This window comes from Natator depressus, chromosome 9 (assembly GCF_965152275.1).
Source record: "Natator depressus isolate rNatDep1 chromosome 9, rNatDep2.hap1, whole genome shotgun sequence".
Taxonomy (NCBI): Eukaryota; Metazoa; Chordata; order Testudines; family Cheloniidae; genus Natator; species Natator depressus.
This window is the reverse complement of record NC_134242.1, coordinates 57,170,159-57,181,334: the sequence shown is the minus strand read 5'-3', so window position 1 is coordinate 57,181,334 and position 11,176 is coordinate 57,170,159. Positions and strand designations below refer to the sequence as shown.

Here is an 11,176-nt window from a genome sequence, read left to right as displayed (position 1 = left end):
TTTGGGGTGGGGGAGACGGGGCAGGAGGGTTTGGGATTAGAGGGGGTGCATGGCTGTTGGGGGTGGGGGGAAGCTGTGCGTCCCCTTTGCCTCTCCCTGCCCGTTTGTTTGTTTTCCTTCCCCTCTGGTGCACTGAGGAGGAGCGCAGGGAGGGGAGCCATTGCGCGGAAAGAGTGGGCATCCCCTACCAGCCGCCTCTCTCCGGGTTCCTGGGGTCTGTCTCTCCGCCCACAGCAGGAGCAGGGGCCGCGGCTTCCCCCGCCTGGACACTCCTCCTGTAGGGCGGGGAAGGGGAGTGACAGTGACAGCTCGCCAGCTCGCTGCAGCCCGGCGCTTCCTTTCCCCGCCGGCTCGGCTCCGCACGCTGCCCGGCTGGCTGCAGCACCCCGAACCCGCAGGCAGGGAGCGCAGCCGCCCGGCCAGCCCCAGATCCCGCCCCCCGCAGCAGCTTTACAGGCACCAGTCGGCTCGAATGAATTAATGTCCCGGCGCTAGGCGGCTGGGGAGGGCAGGGGCTGCACCCAGGAGCCTGCGCAGGGACTGGAGCCGGCCCTGGAGCCGTTGCTGCAGCGGGGAGTAGGCCCGCTCTGCTGGAGCCAAGGGAACCGGCTCAGGTGGCTGGAGTCGGCGTGGGAGCGGCCGCTGCGCAAAGGAGGCGGCTCGGGTGGCAACAGAGAGCTCGGCATGACCCTCAAGTCGAGCCGGGGCCACAGTGTGAACAGCATGCGGACGGCGCTCTCCGACCTGTACCTGGAGCACCTGCTGCAGAGCCGGCCCAAGCCTGAGGTAAGAGGGTCGCTTCCCGGGGGGCAGGGAAAGCAGCAGGCAGCCGCAATAGAGTAGCATGGCCCGGGGTGCTGCGGCAGCCAGGGAGCAAGCAGCCGGGCACAGTGCCTAGGGCCGCTAGCAGCCAGGTCTCCTACAGTGGGGGGTGATTGCCCCAGGACACTTTATGTTTGGGGGCTCCCCTCACCCGGACATGCTATTTCAAGGGGGGAGAGGGAGATCAGTATACAAAGCAACTGGGCACAACAGGATCTGTGCCCCTCATCCCAAGGCCTTTGGGAAGGGGGTAGAAGTTGCCACAAATGTTTCCCTCCCCCAAATGTTCAAACCCCTATTTAGGAAAGATGCAATTAAAATGCTTATTTTGGATATAATTTTAGTCTGTTATGGGGGGTACCTTCCAAGGGTTGGGGACCCTCAGCCTATAGCATCATACATTTCCCCCATTTACTACGGGGGTGGGCACTTATTGAACAGTGAGGGGAGATGGGCCAATTGTACTGCTGGGATGTTTAGAGGAGGGGTTCTCAAACTGGGTGTCGGGACCCCTGAGGGGGTTGAGAGGTTATTAAATGGGGGGTCCTGAGCTGTCAGCCTCCACCCCAAACTGCGCTTCATCTCCAGCATTTATAATAGTGTTAAATATATAAAAATGTGTTTTTAATTTATAAGGGGGGTTGCATTCAGTGGCTTGCTATGTGAAAGGGGTCACCAGTACAAAAGTTTGAGAACCACTGGTTTAGGGGGAGGGTTTTATGCCACCCCTAGCTCCCTTGTGTGATCCAGTCTGCTATGAGAGGGGTGGGTTTGTGGGGACTTGAGATTCCAGAGCGTCTGTGTCCCAGCAGAGGAGCTGTGTGCAATGGCACTGCAGCATGCCCTGAGCAGCACCAGTCAGAAGTACAGTGAGGGAAAGCAAACAGCAGTGACCGAACAAATAAAGCAGATGCCACTTTCCACGGCTTCTCCTGCAAACAGGGACTCTCCTGAGCTTTGTAGGCTAGGCTCTGGCATTCTCCTTAGGCAAAAATCATGGAGAGAGCAGAGGACACGCAGAGAGCACAGGTCCCTGCAGGCTGAAGGTGTCACCAGGCAAAGACGCTAACAGCTTCCCTGTGGAGCATGTCTAGTGCTTGTTAACCTCGCTGGTGCTTCCATTGCCTTCACTTTGGACTGGATGCTGGTGGTGCTGGCTGGCTGACTTTTTCAAGATAGGAATTTATTGTACTGGAGAAGCCAATGTATTTATTACAGTTCCAGCCCAAATGGTCCCACAGCAGAAGGCATCCCGGCCTTAGCTGCTGTGTTCTGAATCAGGTGTGTAGAATGTGCATTAGCTACTAAGTTCCCTAGGGTAGAATTGACGTGACCAAGCAGTTTGATGTACATTTGTGGTACAGCACCAAACACATTTCACTTCCCTCCCTACAGCTGGCAAAGCAGGGGCATGGGGAGCTAAGAGGTCTGGGTCTCCCAGTCTGAATTTGGGCAAGTCTCTGCACCGCTCTATTTCTCTGTGTCTACATCTGCAAAATGGGGATAACGATCCGTCTCCTAGTTCAAGATCCACAGATGGGAGGTGCTTATTGCAAAGTCTCTCGGTTCTTATTCACTCCAGTCTCTGGCCCTTGGGCGTGTGTAGCCTTTTCTGTGAGGTCACTGAAGGGTTGAGGCTGGCTTTAGTGAAGCTGCTCTTCACAACACCAAGGATATCAGTGTTTAGGAATCCAGTTCACTTGCCTCCCCACCCCATTCCATCCCCGGGGCTGGCAGAGATTGTGGCGCTCATCCCGCTCTTGCTTGCTCTGATTTGACTCCGAAGTGACTCCCTTGAAGACAGTGGCATTAGAGCAGTGTAAAACTGGTGTGAGTGGGATCAGGGTTAGAGCTCGGGGGTGCTGTGGCTGAAGATCCAGGAGCAGGGAGGGAGGGAGGGAGTGCTCGCTCTGTGTTACTCCTACGCTACCTCCCTGGCTGACATGGGGGCAGCATTGATTGGTTCTGGAGCCCCCAGCCCAGGGTACAGTGAGGAAACCCTAATCTGAGGGTAGGGAGAGCTGCAGATGCAAAAGCAGGGTGTGAGGGAAGGAGGTGGTATTCACTGCCCTTAGATCTCTGAGTGGGGCTGGGGGACAGCTGAGGGGCTGACGGCTGTATTTGAATCTGTAATGAACTGTCCTGCTCTGTTTCCCTGTTGTCATCACACTGCAGCTGGGTGGCTCTCCTCTCTGGGTGGATAGGAATGGGGCCTGGGGGGGGGGGGGGCATGTGAAGTTAGTTTGGAAAAGGATTTGCCATTTTGCCCTGGGTAGGGAACGGGTAGCTGAGTGGGAGGAGGAAAGCTGCAGCTCCAGGCTAAAATGAGGCTCTTTCTTGTTTTTGCTGCAAAGTTGTAGCTGGTCTGAACTGGAACTGCCTGTCACATGAGCTGATTTAGCTGCTGAGCAACCTCAGTTAAGCAGGTCCACACATCAGGCTGAAGGAGATGTGGCAATGGATTTTAGCCCTGGGAAACTGGGGCAGGCCAATCTTGCACATGCCTCCTAATTCCTGCTCCTGAGACAATGATCATTGTGTGGCAGGCTTCACACACAACTAGGGTGACCAGATGTCCCGATTTTCTAGGTCTTTTTCTTATATAGACTCCTATTACCCCCCACCCCCGGTCTCGATTTTTCACATTTGCTGTCTGGTCACCCTACACACAACAGCACTGGCTGAATGGCAGTGGCATTGGTTAAGAAAACATCTGCAGTGTGCCCTCCTGCTTCAGGGCCACAGATTATCAGCTGGTGTAAATTGGGGTATCTCCAGTGCAGTCAATGGAGCTATGACAATTTACCTCAGCTGAGGATCTGGCCCGTTATCCCCAGAAATGCTCAGAAATCTCAGCACTCTTAGGGTGTGTAGCTTTCAGGCTGTAAAGCCGCACAGTTGAGCAATGACTGCTTCTCTTTTTAAACCCACAGAAGGAGGGAGGAAATTGGTGACTAAACTGAAACTTTATCCTTAACCCACCCTGTTGTTCAATAAAGTAATAGAAAGAAACACAACCACCCATCATGAGTGAGTTAAATGTGAGGTTTCATCCAGAACTCTGGATTCTCTCTCTTTTTGGTGGCTGAAATCTGGCACCATGAGGAAAGCTGAATGATCTTGTGTGGAAAGAGGAGTTTTGGTACTTCAGTCAAACCAAAGAAATGGTTTCACATTTCCTGCTCCCCATCTCACCAGTCTGGAATCCCACAGCCAGCTCCACAGCAGGTGTAAATTGTTGTGGCCTCAGAGACTTCATTGGAGCTGCGACAGTTTATACCCACTATGAGTCTGCTCCCAGTCTTTCCTTTTTATGCCCTGTTCTGCATCAGAGTGTCTTTAACCCAGGAACCTATCCTTGCAACAAAGCCCGTTGCCAACTGTGTCCACATATCTATTCAGGGGACACCATCACAGGGCCTAATCACATCAACCACACTATTAGAGGCTCGTTCACCTGCACATCTACCAATGTGATATATGCCATCATGTGCCAGCAATGCCCCTCTGCCATGTACATTGGTAAAACTGGACAGTCTCTACGTAAAAGAATAAATGGACACAAATCAGATGTCAAGAATTATAACATTCATAAACCAGTCGGAGAACACTTCAATCTCTCTGGTCACTCAATCTCAGACCTAAAGGTCGCAATATTACAACAAAAAGACTTCAAAAACAGACTCCAAAGAGAGACTGCTGAGTTGGAATTAATTTGCAAACTGGATACAATTAACTTAGGCTTGAATAGAGACTGGGAATGGATGTGTCATTACACAAAGTAAAACTATTTCCCCATGTTTATTTTCCCCACCCCCCACTGCTGCTCGACGTTCCTGTTAACTGCTGGAAATGGCCCACCTTGATTATCACTACAAAAGGTTTTCTCTCCCCCCCACCCCACTCTCCTGCTGGTAATAGCTCATCTTAAGTGATCACTCTCCTTACAGTTTCAGAGTAACAGCCGTGTTAGTCTGTATTCGCAAAAAGAAAAGGAGTACTTGTGGCACCTTAGAGACTAACCAATTTATTTGAGCATAAGCTTTCGTGAGCTACAGCTCACTTCATCGGATGCATACTGTGGAAAGTGTAGAAGATCTTTTTATACACACAAAGAATACCTCCCGAGGTATTCTTTGTGTGTATAAAAAGATCTTCTACACTTTCCACAGTATGCATCCGATGAAGTGAGCTGTAGCTCACGAAAGCTTATGCTCAAATAAATTGGTTAGTCTCTAAGGTGCCACAAGTACTCCTTTTCTTTTTGTAAAATGCTAATAACAGATCCAACCTCAAATGCATTCAACGGTCTCATCCTGCTTACACTTAAGCCAATGTCCAAGCTCTTAGGCCAGAAGTTCTGAGGTTGGGTGTTGGGTAGGGCTGTGGAGAAACTGGGTACGTCAAGGGGAGTTTCGTGACTTCAAAATGTCTTCTCTTCTGGATCGAAAATAAAAATAACAAAAATCTAAATTCCTTGTGAGCTGAAATGCTGAAAAAAAATCACTTTGAGTCGATCAGAATGTTTTGTTTTGACAAAATCAAAGCATTCCAATTTTGCATCTTTAAAAATTTCATACTGTTTTTCAGAATAAAAGGAAATTGCAATGAAAAGTCATTTTAAAAGGAAAATCAAAATGTTCTGCTCCAAAAAGGTCAAAATGGGCAGTTTTGCCCTCCTTGCAACACTTTTTTAAATTGAAAGTGCTTTAAATAATTCAATCGCAATGGGCTCCCTGATGGATCCCAGTACTGGTGGTGAAGGGGGCGGGTCCCTGGCCCCTCATACACTGATGCTTAACACTTTCACCTGTCCTTACTGCTGTGGGCATATTGGTGCGGTCTCCATGGTTTCTCCTGGCTCCATGCTACCTCTTCTTCTCTCTCTAGCTACTGGATCGTGCATTGCAGCCAGGTGCTCTTCCCAGCTCTCTGTCCCAGTCTGCCAAAGCCCTCCTGCTGCAGTCACATGCAGACACAGGAGATGGCTGTGAAGCACTGGCCCTTTGGAAGGGTCCTATGCCTCCAAGTAACCCCTTGTTATCAGTAACCAGATGGCAGGGTAAGGTGTGGGGAGGTTCTGCTGTCTTTGCGCACAGATAGCGGGTGCCATGGGGATGTTGGGGAGGGGCAGGAGAGACTGGCTGGGTTGTGCTATTGTGAATTGCTTGGTCACAGCAGGTGGTGGGGGCAGCCTGTGCTCTTGAAACACTAGGCTTTTGAGGCTGGGCTGGTCCAGTGGTCCTCTGTTAGAGGGAGTGGAGGTTGGTGTTGGGGCTCTGCCCTTGCCCTCTGTCCCAGGTGGAGGCCGGGATTCTGGGATGAGTGGCTGTTGGGCTGTGTCTCTTGTTGGAGAAAGGTGCCAGGCTGGCAGCCCAGGGGACCCTTCTCCTGCCTGGGATCTGAGTGGCTCCCCAAGAGGATTATTTGTATCCTGCAGAAGGCAAGAGGAGGTCCCTGGAGACAGAATGCCTTTCCTAATTCACTAGGGTAAGCACAGTGGTCAGGCTTCCCCCACCTGCCTTGCCCTGCCAGCATGCCTCAGCCCTGAGCCAAGGGGCTCCAGCAAGAGGGAGTTCTGTCTCCATTGCCCATTTGTTCCTTGGCATCTGCTGGGGCTTCTGTGAAGGGGGCATGTGTGGAGGATAGGTCCCTCAATGGCTATTAGCTAGGATGGGCAGGGATACAGCCCCATGCTCTGGTCTGGGTGTTCCTAAGTCTCTGACTGCCAGAAGCTGGGACTGAATGACAGGGGATGGATCACTCGATTGCCTGTTTTGTTCATTCGCTCTGAAGCACCCGGCATTGGCTGCTGTCGGCAGACAGGCTACTGGGCTAGATGGACCATTGGTCTGACCCAGCGTGGCTGTTCTTATGGTCTGATGTGCCAATGGTGTTGCTGGTCTGTAGGTTGCTTGGTCATGTGGCCCTGGGCTGGGATCCACAAAACACCCCTGGCAGCAGCTTCCAGCCTCCGCTGGCCTGGGCTGGGTTTGAACTGGGGAGCTTAGTGCGAAGGGCTCTGTGTCCCTTTAACCATACCCTGAGCAACACCATCCATCCCCCGCATGGCAGTTTAATTCCCAGTGCCTGATAGGGCTGCTGGCTGACAGCTGAGGTGTCTGTGTGTGGCCACGGCCCGTCGCAATGAGGCAGCGGTGAGGGTGCTGTGAAGGGAGTAGACGCGTGCAGTGGAGCCTGCTTCCTGTCCGCAGCTGGCTGTGTAGTGATCCCTGCCTGGAGGTGAATCCAAGAGAGATCTAGGCCTGTGTGTGTCTTTGACCTCATTTGTTGCTGCACAGCTGTTTCCTTGGGTCCCTGTGCCAGCCTGAAGTGGGTAGAGAGCCAGTGTCACCTTTGGGTTTCTGCTGGGTGACTTCATATCTGCCCTTGTTAATCAGGGCTTCCCCTGGGAGTCCTGTTCTTTCAAAGTTGACCTGAAGAAGTAACTGAGAGCGAAGCAGGTAGTGGAGGCAGATGGCCCTTATCCCCTTTCGTGGGGCAGGGGCATTAGCAAAGTGTACCATTCTCTGGTTGATCTTTGGACAAGGATGATGGCTGTTCAAATTATCTAATTGCTGTGAAGTTAATGTTTGATTGCCTGCCAGCGTGTTTGTTCCCTGCCTGCTGCAGCAAGGGTGGCAGCATTTGGCTGGAGGAGCTTGGCCTCCTTTGCTAAGCTGGGGCTGCTTACGCCTCCCCTCCCCCAGGACCCGTGTGAGCTGAGGGGTGAGAGTTCTTTGGCCTTTCCAAAGAATATCCCCTCTCCAGCCTGGGATCTGGGTTCAGCCCATTTTAGAAATGGGGGGGCCCACTGCAAAAGTCAGGTCTGGATTTCAGACACTCCAGCGCTTGGGTCCAGATCCAGGGGGTGATCTGGTTGCTCTGTGTTGCTCTCAGTGAGGTGCTGGGGGCAGGGTTGGTATATTTAGTGGTTGAGTAGATGCACGGCTCCCCCCATCCCTTGGAACATGTGGTCCTAGCAGGGCACTTTTCCACCAGCGTGCCCAATGCAGCATGGCCCATCTGCAAAGCACTATCAAGGCCACTTTGTACAGAGTAGCAGCTCCTGGTGCCCCCTCCTTTGCCACCCATTACACAGCTATTCCATTCACCTCAGGAGCTGTGTCGTCCCAGAGGAATTGAGCCTGAATCTCCAATGTGGGACAAGGTGACCCTGGGCTCTGACCTGACCTGGTTTCCATTTCCAGCGAGGTACAGCAGTAACCCTTGTTCCCTCTGCCTGGATTCTGCTGAGCTGGCGTTCAGTCTGTATTTTCACTTCAGCTGGCTCCTCACAGTGCTCCTGAACTCTGAGCCCTCCTGCAGATGTTTCCTCTCCCTCAGAGGGATTTGAGAGCCCTGCATAAGCAGCCGTCATTGCCCTGACTCTCGAGAGGTCACAAGCTACACAAGGCCAAAGCTTCAGAACAACAATGCTGCGTGTGTGTGCTAGGCAGGAGGTATACACTGAGCAGGCTGTGGCACTGTCCCTATGATCAACATCCCCCTAACCCAGTCAGGCCTGGTAAGGCCATTACACACGATCCCTTGATGCTTCTGTTTGATTGCTAGCACCAACTCGGAACGGAGGCTGTTTGTAACGCTGAACCAAACATTCTGGTTCTTTCCAAAGTTTACAACTGAACAGTGACTTAACACAGCTTTGAAACTTTGCTCTGCAGGAGAAAAATGCTGCTCTTAACCATCTTAATTTAAATGAAACAATCACAGAAACAGTTTTCTTACCTTTTCAGAGTAACAGCCGTGTTAGTCTGTATTCGCAAAAAGAAAAGGAGTACTTGTGGCACCTTAGAGACTAACCAATTTGTTTGAGCATGAGCTTTCGTGAGCTACAGCTCACTTCATCGGATGCATACTGTGGAAAATACAGAAGATGGTTTTTATACACACAGACCATGAAAAAAATGGGTGTTTATCACTACAAAAGGTTTTCTCTCCCCCCACCCCACTCTTCTGCTGGTAATAGCTTATCTAAAGTGATCACTCTCCTTACAATGTGTATGATGATCAAGGTGGGCCATTTCCAGCACAAATCTAGGGTTTAACAAGAACGTCTGAGGAACAGTGGGGGGGGGAGGGGAGGAATAAACAAGGGGAAATAGGTTACTTTTTATAATGAATCAACCATTCCCAGTCTCTATTCAAGCCTAAGTTAATTGTATCCAATTTGCAAATTGATTCCAATTCAGCAGTCTCTCGTTGGAGTCTGTTTTCGAAGTTTTTTTGTTGAAGGATAGTCACTTTTAGATCAGAAATCAAGTGACCAGAGAGATTGAAGTGTTCTCCGACTGGTTTATGAATGTTATAATTCTTGACATCTGATTTGTGTCCATTTATTCTTTTACGTAGAGACTGTCCAGTTTGACCAATGTACATGGCAGAGGGGCATTGCTGGCACATGATGGCATATATCACATTGGTAGATGTGCAGGTGAATGAGCCTCTGATAGCGTGGCTGATGTTATTAGGCCCTGTGATGGTGTCCCCTGAATAGATATGTGGGCACGGTTGGCAACGGGCTTTGTTGCAAGGATAGGTTCCTGGGTTAGTGGTTCTGTTGTGTGGTATGTGGTTGCTGGTGAGTATTTGCTTCAGGTTGGGGGGCTGTCTGTAGGCAAGGACTGGCCTGTCTCCCAAGATTTGTGAGAGTGTGGGGTCGTCCTTCAGGATAGGTTGTAGATCCTTGATAATGCGTTGGAGGGGTTTTAGTTGGGGGCTGAAGGTGACGGCTAGTGGCATTCTGTTATTTTCTTTGTTAGGCCTGTCCTGTAGTAGGTGACTTCTGGGAACTCTTCTGGCTCTATCAGTCTGTTTCTTCACTTCCGCAGGTGGGTATTGTAATTGTAAGAATGCTTGATAGAGATCTTGTAGGTGTTTGTCTCTGTCTGAGGGGTTGGAGCAAATGCAGTTGTATCGCAGAGTTTGGCTGTAGACAATGGATTGTGTGGTGTGGTCAGGGTGAAAGCTGGAGGCATGTAGGTAGGAATAGCGGTCAGTAGGTTTCCGATATAGGGTGGTGGTTATGTGACCATCGTTTATTAGCACTGTAGTGTCCAGGAAGTGTATCTCTTGTGTGGACTGGACCGGGATGGAAATTGTTGAAATCATGGTGGAATTCCTCAAGGGCTTTTTTCCATGGGTCCAGATGATGAAGATGTCATCAATATAGTGCAAGTAGAGTAGGGGCATTAGGGGATGAGAGCTGAGGAAGCGTTGTTCTAAGTCAGCCATAAAAATGTTGGCATACTGTGGGGCCATGCGGGTACCCATAGCAGTGCCGCTGATTTGAAGGTATACATTGTCCCCAAATGTGAAATAGTTATGGGTAAGGACAAAGTCACAAAGTTCAGCCACCAGGTTAGCCGTGACGTTATCGGGGATAGTGTTCTTGACGGCTTGTAGTCCATCTTTGTGTGGAATGTTGGTGTAGAGGGCTTCTACATCCATAGTGGCCATGATGGTGTTATCAGGAAGATCACCGATGGATTGTAGTTTCCTCAGGAAGCCAGTGGTGTCTCGAAGGTAGCTGGGAGTGCTGGTAGCGTAGGGCCTGAGGAGGGAGTCTACATGGTCTGTGTGTATAAAAACATCTTCTGTATTTTCCACAGTATGCATCCGATGAAGTGAGCTGTAGCTCACGAAAGTTTATGCTCAAATAAATTGGTTAGTCTCTAAGGTGCCACAAGTACTCCTTTTCTTTTCCCTTACCTTGTCAATCTTTTTAAAACTTTCCCTTTATTTAGTAGTGTACATTTAACACAGCACTGTAATGTATTTGCCTTTTTTTTTTTTGGGGGGGGGGGGGGTCTCTGCTGCTGCCTGATTGTATACTCCCAGTTCCAAAAGAGGTGTGTGGTTGACTGGTCAGTTCGTAACTCTGGTGTTCCTAACTCTGAGGTTACTGGATTGCCAACCCCAGGTCACTCAAAATACAGGAGCCAGGCCCTGAAAAATCAGGAGATTGGCTTCAAAATAATGAGATTTAAAAAAAATAACACCTTTGGGGTCTTTTTATTTGCTTCTGGGTTTTAAGCCTTTATGAGATCACTTTTCCAAACCCTCCTCAGGGACCACCAGGGCTAGAAATGTTCTTAGCTGACATTCTCACGGAACTCCAGGAGCTGGGGCTTTAAGAAACACACTGAATATTGCAAGACTCATGAAAGCTTTGAGAGTTGGCAACACAGTAACTGCTTTGCATTACAGGTCTCTTTATTAACCCACAGCTCCTATTGCTTTTACCTCTGCTGATACTTGGGCATCGACTTATTTAATGCCAATGCTTAAGGTAGAAACAAGCTGGCCTAGTGGTTTAGAAAGGTTAGTGCTC

General features: G+C 50.2%; 1 protein-coding gene across 1 annotated transcript in view; it reads left to right on the top strand.

The window, feature by feature from the left end:
* Positions 1-347: 347 nt before the first annotated feature.
* The window catches only part of MPP1 (MAGUK p55 scaffold protein 1), a 62,101-nt gene continuing 51,272 nt past the window's right edge, over positions 348-11,176 (top strand). Inside the window, exon 1 of the mRNA XM_074964298.1 lies at positions 348-786. Coding sequence (XP_074820399.1) covers positions 685-786 — 102 coding nt within the window. The 5' untranslated portion in view covers positions 348-684. The remainder of the gene's footprint in view (positions 787-11,176) is intronic.